General features: G+C 40.5%; 1 protein-coding gene across 1 annotated transcript in view; it reads left to right on the forward strand.

Annotated features, from left to right (window-relative positions):
• The window catches only part of SEC62 (SEC62 homolog, preprotein translocation factor), a 27,707-nt gene extending 17,330 nt beyond the window's left edge, over window positions 1–10,377 (forward strand). The window contains exons 4-8 of the mRNA XM_003794655.3: window positions 1,034–1,238; window positions 1,473–1,565; window positions 4,021–4,081; window positions 6,859–6,978; window positions 8,848–10,377. Of these exons, the coding sequence (XP_003794703.1) occupies window positions 1,034–1,238; window positions 1,473–1,565; window positions 4,021–4,081; window positions 6,859–6,978; window positions 8,848–9,314 (946 nt within the window). The 3' untranslated portion in view covers window positions 9,315–10,377. The remainder of the gene's footprint in view (window positions 1–1,033; window positions 1,239–1,472; window positions 1,566–4,020; window positions 4,082–6,858; window positions 6,979–8,847) is intronic.
• The last annotated feature ends 1,473 nt before the right edge of the window (window positions 10,378–11,850 follow it).

Raw genomic sequence — 11,850 nt, forward strand, 5'->3', positions numbered from 1 at the left:
AAAGCTAAAAAGACATGATTTGGATCAGTCACGTGGTGGACACCCTTTTAATCTATTAATATTTCTTAAATTGTTTATTTCTACCATTCTCCCTTTTTTAAAGAGACAAGAGTTTCAGTTGTCAGGCTGGAGTGCAGTGGCATGACCATAACTCACTGTAGTCTCCAACTCCTGGCTCCAGTGATTGTTCAGCCTCAGCCTTCAGAGTAGCTGCTACTATACGCACCCACCACACCTGGCTTTTTTTTGTTTTTAAAAGATAGGGTCTCATGGGGCAGCACCTGTAGCCTAGTAGGTAGGGTGTTGGCCACGTACACCGAGGCTGGGGGTTCTGATCCAGCCATGCCAGCTAAAATAACAATGACAACTGCAACAACAACAACAAAAAAGAAAACCACCAGGCGTTATGGCAGACACCTGTAGTCCCAGCTACTTGGGAGGCTGAGGCAAGAGAATCGCTTAAGCCCAAGAGTTTGAGGTTGCTGTGAGCTGTGACGCCACAGCCCCCTACCCAGGGCCATAGCTTGAGACTCTGTCTCAAAAAATAAAAAAGAGAGAGAGATAGAGTCTCACTATGTTGCCAGGCTGAATTCCAGCTCCTGGCCTCAAGCAACCCTCCTGCTTGAACCTCCTGACTAACTGGGATTACAGGTGGGCATCGCTGTGCCTGGCTGGATTACTCATATTGAACCAGAGAGCAGCTTTGTGTGGTTAATCTCAAATGTATAATCTCTTGTATACCTAAATCATACAGCTAAAAATGAAAATTAAATATCACTGGTTTGTTAAGTTTTATATAATTGGCTATGAAGTTTTTTGATTACTGGTGGGGTTGTTTTCCATGGGCTCACTGTTTGATTACTCGTGAAGCTGACTGTTTCCTGTGGGCTCACTAGTTATATTTTCTCTTATGAGTTACCAATTTTTGTCTCCCTTTGCTAACTTTATTCAGGTCTTATTATTTTTGCATTTCAGTCTGTATCTGTATAATTACTGGGGAATGGAATGTCATACTTTTTTTTCCCCCCCAAAGGCTTTTAAAGAAGCAGTTTTTTCACCGGGCACTAAAAGTAATGAAAATGAAGTATGATAAGGACATAAAGAAAGAAAAAGATAAAGGAAAAGCTGAAAGTGGAAAAGAAGAAGATAAAAAAAGCAAGAAAGAAAGTGTAAAGGATGAAAAGACAAAAAAGGAAAAAGAGAAAAAAAAAGATGGTGAAAAGGAAGAATCAAAAAAAGTGAGTTCAACTAAAATTCATTAAAAACCCTTAGCGCATCTTATCACTACTGGCGTAAGAGCACATTTAAATACTGCACAGCAGCCGCTTAACAAAACTACATTAGGGCTGTTATAAATACCATGGGTGAGACTTTATTTCTGTGTTACAAATAGTGAACATTTTTCACCGTATGAATGTCATGTTGGATTTGGAGGCTTGCTTTGTTACTTCTTCTGTCTTGTATTTTTACAGGAAGAAACTCCAGGAACTCCCAAAAAGAAGGAAACTAAGAAAAAATTCAAACTTGAGCCACATGATGATCAAGTTTTTCTGGATGGAAATGAGGTGAGAGTATTTAGCCTACAATTAGAAATCTAGTTTTCCATACGAGTTTCTAGAAGTAAGTTTGGAACTTTTACGAATAAAGTAATTTAGGTAAATCTAACCTTCATTTACATCCTGTCCTGTATAAAGGACCTTCATTTACATCCTGGTCTCTGTCCTTTATACAGTATATAGCCAGACGTCACTTGAGAGGCTGAGATCTTCAACATTACTTAATGCTTTGCTCAAGGAGATGGTTTTTATTGTCTTTTGTAACGAGAAATTTGTGTGGTGGTTACCTTTCATGAAGACTACTTAATTTACTCACTTAACCGCTGTATAAGCCACTGAACTGTTGTGAATTTCGAGGCATGTTCTTTCGTGCCATACCCACACAAAAGGAACACATGTAAAGTAGTGGCTCCTATGGCTTTGTGTTTGAAATTCTAGGACAGCTTTTAAAAAACATGTGTTCTGTGTTCTGTGCTGGGCATGGTGGCTCACACCTGTAGTCCCAGCACTCTGGGAAGCTGAGTAGGAGGATCTCTTGAGCTCAGGAGTTTGAGACTGGCCTGAGCAAGAGCAACACTCCATCTCTACTAAAAATAGAAAAACTAGCCAGGCACGGTGGCAGGTGCCTGTAGTCCCAGCTACCAGGAGACTGAGGCAGAAGGATGGCTTGAGTCCACGAATTTGAGGTTGCTTTGAGATATGATGCCATGGCACTCTACCCAGGGCAAGGGCAACAGAGGAAGACTCTGTCTCAAAAGAAAAAAGAAGTGTTCTAGGCTTGTTCCAGACATACATACATGAGAATATCCAGAGTGGAATGGGAGAAGAGTATGTATCTGTAATAAAGTGTCCTCAGGTTATTCTTCTATAAGAACTGGTTTTGAACTGCTGCCATATAGGGTGTCCATAAAGTTACATTGCACACAAACTTTATGACCACCCTGTAGAAAACTGTAGGCCTTCTTTAATGTGGGAACTCAGATACCCTCAGTTAAACATTGAGTATCAGCTATATGCCAAACGTTTTTATGGATGCTGGGAATAGCATGATAAATACAACAGAATGCATTGCTAGGAAGCATTGATAGTGTAGCAGAGATACAAGGATCTAAACATGGTTAGTATATTACAATGTGCCAGGTGTCACAGTATGAGAACACCAGCTATGAACAGTTAATTTAACCTGAAAGGTTAAGGAGGGTCTGGAGACCCCAAACAATTGAACTGAGCCTTGAAGGCTGATGGGCAGATTGCAGCTATATCAGGAAAGAGTTATAGACACATTAGGGGAAGGAGCAGCCTGAGCAGGAGGATGGTGTTTGCAGTCTTAAGAAAGCTCGATCTTATCCTGTGGAAAGCAACACGCACTCCCGAATGTCTAAAGTCAGTAGTGTTTTCTTAAAAGCACATGTTTCTTTAGAATGGAAACTGACAAAAGTAATGTCATTGAATCTAACTCAGAGAAGATGAGCCAAGTAAAATAGGAAGGGCAGAGGTTGAGTGGAACCTGGTGCTGGGAAGAGAAGTACCCGGGTAGACAGGTGGTAAGGAGTTCTAGTCAGTGTAGGGCTGGGAAAGGGAAGGGGACTAGTAGTCAACAGCAACTGAGAAGTGAAAGTGAGGGATAAAGAAGAGCTTCGTGGAGGATGACCAACCAGAGTCTGGTCTGGAGGATGAAGTACATTTCTGCTGTATAAAACAACAGCCTGGCAAAAATAAAGTCAGCTCTGAAGCAGTGGTTCCCAGCTTATGGGCTGTTGGCCCTCCATGGGAAGGGGATGGTGAGATTAGTTTGGGATGTCATAGAATCTTTATGTTCACCAAGCATAATCTTTAATAACGTTTCTTCACATCTTATCAGTGGGAGAGGAAAGGGTAGACTTGAGAGCTGGTGGAGCTGTAGTAGAGCCTGGTTGGAATCTGTCTTAACTGTGTTACCCAGACATCATTACATTAGGGACGAAAAGCTTGACAGCTCCTGGTCTTTCATCGGAATAAATAATGATTTAAACACACGAACAAATTGTTTAAATGCATGTAAGTGAACATATACAGATTTACTTAAATTCATTACAGAATTTATAGTTTTCTTACAACAACCGTTTTCCAATTGAGAGGACACCAGAAGAACCACTACTCCTGAAAGAAAAGGTCTTTGGAATCTGTTTACCTAAAAACTACAGTAGAGCCCCCATAGCTGACCCCTCCCTACACTGACCACCTCTTAAAGCTGATCTAATGTTCAGAGATTGGACTTGAACCTCAGTACAGTAGGCCTGGCTCCCAATGTTGACTACCTCCTATGCTGACCAGTTGGTTACAGTCCCTGGGGTGGTCAACAGGTGCATTTCTCATGTATTAAGAAGCTGGCGACTGCCTTAGGGTGACCTAAAGTAAGGAGTTAAGCCTACTTTCTAAGCTGACCTCAGAACTTGTAAGCACTGACATTTCTTGATTGTTCTAGGTGTATGTGTGGATCTATGACCCAGTTCACTTTAAAACATTTGTCATGGGATTAATTCTTGGTAAGTAGAAGGATGTAAGTAGCTTGAAAGTGAAATCTGAAATTTAGAAAAGAAAATGGAGACAACATAAAAGGAAATATTTCTAAGCTTAAAATAGCTGTGTAGCTGTTGTTTAAAATATATACTTCAGTAAAGTCAGAAGATAAATAATAATTTGAGGAAAATAAAGATCTTTAAGAAATCAACAGCCCGGTGCGGTGGCTCATACCTATAATCCCGGCACTTCGGAGGCCGAGGCAGGTGGATCACCTAAGCTCACTAGTTCAAGACCAGCCTGAGCAAGAGTGTGAGACCCCCATCTCTGAAAAATAATAGCTAGATGTTGTGGCAGACACCTATAATCCCAGGTACTTGGGAGACTGAGGCAAGAGAATCGCTTGAGGCTCGGCACCTATAGCTCAGTGGCCAGGGCGCCAGCCACATACACTAAACCTGCTGGGTTAGAACCCAGCCCAGGCCTTCCAAACAACAATGACAACTACAACCAAAAAATAGCTGGGCATTGTGGCGGGCACCTATAGTCCCAGCTACTTGGGAGGCTGAGGCAAGAGAATTGCTTAAGCCCAAGGGTTTGAGGTTGCTGTGAGCTGTGATGCCACCAAACTCTACCGAGGGTGACATAGTAAGACTCTGTCTCAAAAAAAAAAAAAAGAATCGCTTAACACCAAGAGTTTGAGGTTGCTGTGAGCTGTGACATTATGGCACTCTACTGGGGTGACAGAGTGAGACTCTGTCTCAAAAAAAAGGAAATTAACAAACTAGTAGAACAATAGGGAAGGTAGCTCACAGATAAAGGAATACTCAGTCACACTCACAGGAAATACAGATTAGACCAACAGTGATTAAAAGGATTGCAGGGTTTGAAAGTGAAGGTCTTAGAAAAAATCAGCAATCACCAATGATTGATAGATTTGTCCCGTTGTTTTCGTTTTTATAGAGGACAGTTTGACAACTGTCCAATTCTTTGTTCATCGTGTACAATGACCCAGCAATTCCACTTCTGAGAATTGATCCCACGGCTGTTACAGTTGCATAAGGCATATGCATTGACACATTACCTGTTTTAATCCAAATTCTTCTTACTAAAGAGGGAAATCTAGCAAATATCTTTCAACTTTGAAATGCTTATACCCTTTCACCTATTAATTTCACAAGTGTACACACACGAAGATATTTGCACTGTTACCTGTAGTAGGATAGAACAGCAGGTTTCTGGATAGGAGAATGGTGGGTAAGTTACAGTCCCGCTACCCAGTGGGACATGAGGCAGTTTGCACCAGTCACATACCAAAGGGGGGAGGGGACTGCTTCTTTTCATGTCTCTCAGATGCCCCCCCCCCATTAGTCTGTGACTGTTTTCAAATAGCTGAATGTTTGAGGGCGGTGGGGGGATGCCTGTAGTCCCAGCTACTTGTGAGGCTGAGGCGAGAGGATTGCTTGAACCTGAGAATTTGAGATTGCTGTGAGCTGTGATGCCATGGTACTCCACCCAGGTTGACAAAGTGAGGCTCTATCTCCAAAAAAAAAAAGAAAAAAGAAAGAAAGAAAAAGTAATGAACATATTGATGGAAAGATAATTCAGAATAGATTAAATGAAAAAAGTCACAAAAGCATAAGAAGAGTATAAACCCATTTAGATTAAAAAATTCTATGTATCCAGTTTTAATTATGTATAGGCAGTCTCTGGGAATACAAGTAAGCTTACCAGTAGTTAACCTCTGAGGAGTGGGGTGAGCATTAGACTTACCTTTGCTATACCTTTTAATTTATTTTTGATTTGGTTTTCAAGTGTGGGTTTATATTTCTGTAAATTCAGGGCAAGAGTTTGTAGGAAAGAATGATTTAAAAAACAAAAAAATAACAGTTAAAGTAAGCTCAATCAATATGATATAGGATCTCATTCAAAATAACTTTTTTATAGTAGAGTTGAAACTCAAACCCAACCCAAGTAGCTAATAGTTATTGATTACTTACAGTGTGCTAGTAAATATTTTCATACCATTCACTAAATATTTTACATGCAATCTATCATCCTCACAACAACCTTTAAAATAGCAACAGGCATTTGTTAAATAGAAGGTGCCTTAGCCTCAGAAAGGTCCAGTAACTTGCTCAGGGTTCCTTAGCTTATAAATGATGGAGCTAGAATTTGAATCTTGGTTTTACTCTAAAGACCTAATAACCAAGATTCTGATTTCTTATAATACTTTAATGTGACCCCACTTTACTTACCACAAAAACAAAAACAAAAAACTGGAGATGATTGTATGCTGTGTCCCTAAGTACTAAAAGCTGTCTGTAGCAGGATCACCTGGGGACATCTTTTAGTCTGTGGATAATCCGAGCTCTATCCCAGAATCAGATTCCCTAGGAAGGATCTTTGGAGTCATTTTTGGTTAAGTTTTTTTATTATTTCTTTTAGCTCTCCTACTCAATAGGCAGGTATTCTAATATTTAAAAAATAAGATAAACATAGCTTGAAAATGCCAGTAGTTAATAACTTAAGGAGCGAATAGTTTTACATAGCTTTTTTCCTAATTATATAATTTATACTAAAAAAATCAACTTCATTTAGGAACATTATGAAACTTAGGTTGAACAATATGAAATTACTCATAATTGGCTGTTTTTTACCTATAAAATGGCAATTTTATATTCTAATATGTTTATGATTCATATTTTTTCCTCTTACAAATACGTTAACTGTTACTGCAACCATTCAATTTAAATTGTTCTTCTAAATGTTATCTACATAACATCGTTGTTTCTTATTCCAGTAATTGCGGTAATAGCCGCCACCCTCTTCCCTCTCTGGCCAGCAGAAATGAGGGTGGGCGTCTATTACCTCAGCGTGGGTGCAGGCTGCTTCGTGGCCAGTATTCTCCTCCTCGCTGTGGGTGAGTATTTTTATTAGAAAAACTCCCTTCAGGAAGGTAAGTATTGAGTGTTCAGGCTGTAATCTGCAGCATCAATAAAGTTCAGAAGTGTGTGGTCCTACTTCCTAGGTCAGATCCCCAAACTGACTCAGACTGAATTACATTTGTTCTAATCTGAAGAAAAGAGTTTAATGCATCTTTCAAAGTTTTTTTTTTTAATTATTGGTATTATTTTTGATTACTAAATCATAGTTATACATGCTTATGTCTACCCAAGGTGACGACAGCTTAAGGCTCTGTCTCAAAAAAAAAAAAATTGATTAGTCTCTAACATTCATATAATCATTGTGACCTTTTGAAACAGGAAACATCTGTCCAGGTGTGGTGGCACACACCTGTAATTCTAGCTGTGCTAGAGGCCAGGGCGGGGGGATCGCTTAAACCCCAAGAGGCGGAGGTTACTGTGGGGTAAGGTGTTCCACTGCACTCTCCTGTCTCAGAAAAACAAGAGAAAAATCAATCAGCTCTACATAATTGGTAAATTTAGAGAAAACTATATGAAATACTGGGGTTTGTGATAACTTACTATAAATTTTAAACTTTAAATTTCATTATTCCACAGTTTTGTCATAGTGTTCAAAAGAATAGCTTCATTAACTTTATGTGTTTAAGTGATCTTGCTATCATAAGCATTATATTGTTTCCTGCTATTGAGAGGACTGGTCCTAACATAAGCAAAAATGATACAATGCACCTAATTGATTAAGAAAAGAATCAGAAGGTGGAAGCTCACTACGCTGGGTCTTCACCCAGGGCCAGCCTGGCCTCAGGCCGAGCAGGTGGGCCGGAGGCCTGCAGGGGGTGTGGCTTTCATTTATGTGTCACAAGGTCAGAAGCAGTGATGTGTGTGTGTGTAAGTAGTTAAATCTGTGAATAGTGAACCTGTACAGTGCTGTGTCTGCATCTGCACCAACACAGTCGTAAGCATTACATGTATCTAATGTGTAATCTGTAGTATTTCTTACGGAGGAAATGCCCCACGAAGACAGAAAGAAGTACGCAGCACACATGACAGTCAGGGAGCAGCCCTGCTTGTTCCTCCTCCTTTTTTGGTAGCACAGTCTCCCTCCTGCCCAGGCTGGAGCCCAGTGTTGCTCTGCACTGGGGCGCAGTGGTCCTCCTGCCTCAGCCTCCCACATCTACATCTGGGACTATGGGCATCAGCCACCTGGCTTTTTTTTTCCTTTCTTATACTATAATGTCATGAATACTTAAACTTCCAAATGACTGCTGTGTTTTCTGAGATGTAACACCATAAAGTACATGAATCTTAAATGTGTCTCTACAAAACAGTGCCCAGGTAGAAACAGAAGCAATCTGTTGAGAGTGGTATTATCACATTGTAATTTCACATTTCTCTACCTCTAGATCCTGAGAGAGCTGCTAAACTAGTCAGGGTTTAAATATTCATATTTCAGGTGTGTGGAATGTACAAATAATAAAAATTTCTCAGCTTTTTTTTTTTTTTTGGTTGAGACAGAGTCCCACCCTATGCCCTGAGCAGAGTGCAATGGCATCATAGCTCACTGCAACCTCAGACTTGGGCTGTGGACATCCCACTGCCTCAGCCTCCGGAAGCTGCTGGGATTACAGAAGCTCACAGCAGTGCCTGGCTGGGTTTTTCTTTTTTTATGAGTTGGGGTCTCACTGTCGTTCAGGCAAGTCTCGAACTTCTGAGCTCAAGCAATTCCCCCTCCTCAGCCTCCCACAGTGCTGGTATTATAGGTGTGAGCCTCTGTGCCTGGCCTTTTCTCAGCTTTTTGCTAACAAATCTGTCCTTGTATCTCAGTCAAGACTAGAATTACTCACTCAGAGACTTTCTCCCCACAGCCCGCTGCATCCTGTTCCTCATCATCTGGCTCATCACTGGAGGAAGGCACCACTTCTGGTTCTTGCCAAACCTGACTGCTGACGTGGGCTTCGTTGACTCCTTCAGGCCCCTGTACACACACGAGTACAAAGGACCAAAAGCAGACTTAAAGAAAGACGAGAAGTCAGAACCCAAAAAGCAGCAGAAGTCCGACAGTGAGGAAAAGTCAGACAGTGAGAAAAAGGAAGAGGAGGAGGGGAAAGTCGGAGCAGGGAGCCCGGGGACAGAGGGCTCAGGGGGAGAGCGGCACTCAGACACAGACAGTGACAGGAGGGAGGACGACCGCTCCCAGCACAGTAGTGGGAATGGGAACGACTTTGAGATGATCACAAAGGAGGAGCTGGAGCAGCAGACGGACGGGGACTGTGAGGAGGAGGAGGAGGAGGATGCCGGAGAGACGCCCGAGTCCTCACAGGGAAAGTCGTAATCGGGCTGATGGGGACTGGATCCGCACAAGAGGTGGAGTTTCTGCGTTGGTGACCGTCATAATGTACACTCGGCATTTGTAGCGTTCTTTAAATCTATTTACTGAAATGTATTTGACATCCAACGAGTTATATTCAGTTTTTCATCGTATAGAATATTGGTACTATTACTGGTACAGTTTAAAGCCATTAATGAGTTTTATTCACTTGATAATTTTACAGTAAATGGGTCTCATTCACTTTGACAGTTATCAAAGATGCATTTTCTACAGTGACATTTAGATGAATGGCATTTTTGATAGTTGAATGGCTTTTTACTGTTAAACTAATCAAATAACTTTAAAAGGAATAAAGAAACTCCAACATTTCAGATTATGCATAGTTATGTAGCCATTTCACAGTTTCTTTAAGATGCTTAAAACTCATTGTTCTTCATAGGTAAGTTTTCTTTTCAATTATAAAATTATACCAGGAAATTTCTTTTAAGATTCTTAGTTAGCAGGGTTAGAAGCATTTTGTGGAAACAAGCCAGTAGTATCAACCGAGCAGCCCCTTCAGTTTAGCTACAAATTCCCCTTCCAGTGCAGGAAATCCAGACGGTCGTCTCCAGCACAGAGTGAGCAGCGTGGTCGGGAAGTGGTGGCTCGTCCCCATTTCCTTGTCGTAACATAAAATGTATTCTGTACATAATTTACAAATAAAACATTTTATTTTAATTGTTACTTATTAGACATTTCTCAACACTTAAATTTGTAAAATTAAGACCATATAAGGGTATGTTTCTAGAGAAATGGAAGTTTCAGTAACCCAGAGACCATCTGTGATCTTTCTATAGCAGCCTCAGTTCTGTGCCAACATTCCATATATTTGAATCTGAGTAAAAACTGATCTGTATTAAATAAGGGCAGGCTTGAATTAGCTGTTTGTATGCCTTAATGTTCACTTTGATTTATTTTAAATCTTTACATTCAGAAATGGGGTACTGTATTATCAGACTAGGAGGCATTGCTATGAAAGATAATTTACTGTTCTAAAATACCAATTTAAAATAAAAGAAACATAAGAGAACCATTGGACTCTAATTGTTTTGAACTAGTTTTGCAGTTTGATTTTGTGTCTTGCATACCTGAGTTACAAATCTTTTAGAAAAATCTTATTTACTTGTGACCATAATCATTCCTTGGGGTTGTACTTTTTACTAACTGTAGTGAATCAGTATTAAATGACTTCCTCAGTCACAGCCAGAGCATTTTGCTTTGTGTTTGAAATAGGTGTGTATCTCAGTCTTTTATTTTTCTTTAGGCTTTTCCCCATCTAAGTGTTGGACTAAAGATGTTAAATGTTTGTAATTGTGAAGAAACGTGTTCTGTGTATTGCCCACCCCGTGAGACTGGCTGGCTGCCCCTGCCATGGAGAGACGTGTGCTGTCTGATGGGAATGCACTCTGTCAGGCTGTGATCACTTCAAGAGCTGCTGCTTAGCACATATGCATTAAGTGCCTGGGTATTTTCCCCTCCCGTTTGCAGAGCTCTGCTACTTTATTTCCACAGTAAGGATAAATTATCATTGTTTCTGAGCTTCTTAATCACTAGTAGCATAGTATTGATTTGGGGGTATGAGATGTTTTTTCCAAAATAATGATTTAGTTAACCTGGACTACTATAATACCCAGGCACTCGGTATTTATCCTGATTTGTCTATAATGTGCATGCCGTGTCTGCTCTTAAAGACATTTGGAGTGTGGCAGGCAGGAGAGTCCGCTTCTTAGGACATATGTGGACTCTGTTACAGAGTGTCAGTATAAAGGCTTATAAATACTTGGTGACCCCTGGGGGAAATGATCATTTTCACCATGGCTGGAAAGTGGGCTAGTAACTGCCCAGTGTCGACTGTGTACTGTGAAGTACAACCATCGGAAAGCCTCTCACAGTCCACAGGGGAGGGCGGCTGTTTCTGCTGGCTGACGTGAGATGTGTCAGCATGGAGAACTTTACAGTAGCTAATAGAATGGCGATCTTTAAAAAAGAAAAGATTTGCTATGCTATGAAAGTAGAAGATGTAGTTTTGGATAACATAGGGTTTATTGTGGAGTGAGTGTAAATTTTCCTAACTAAGCAGGATTGAATTAACAAGAGGCTGAGTCTGAGGAGGGAGAACACACACTTGATGGTTCTTGAAGGCAGCATGTCCAATAGGGTGTCTTTCCTTTTCCCTCCTGAATTGTTTATTCTTCAGGCTCAAGTTGCCTTTCAGACAACTTAAGTTGAAGTAATATAGATGTGGTTGAATATTCAGAAAGTGATAAATTGTAATATATCATTGAAATTGCACAGAGGCAGTGGGTATTGGTGTTTCCTCTCTTTGTGGTTTTACATCACAAGTACCAGTTAGCTGTTGACAAGCAAATCATCTTATGTCTTTTGTAAATTGGATTTTCTTTTTTAAATCTCTGCTAGAATGGAAAACAGAGTGAGTAGGATTGATTGTTGTGATCTGAGGTAGTTGGCTCAGTGGTCACTGCACACTGAGTGAGCAAGC

This window comes from Otolemur garnettii, unplaced genomic scaffold, assembly GCF_000181295.1.
Source record: "Otolemur garnettii isolate 467f Iridium unplaced genomic scaffold, OtoGar3 scaffold00084, whole genome shotgun sequence".
NCBI lineage: Eukaryota > Metazoa > Chordata > Mammalia > Primates > Galagidae > Otolemur > Otolemur garnettii.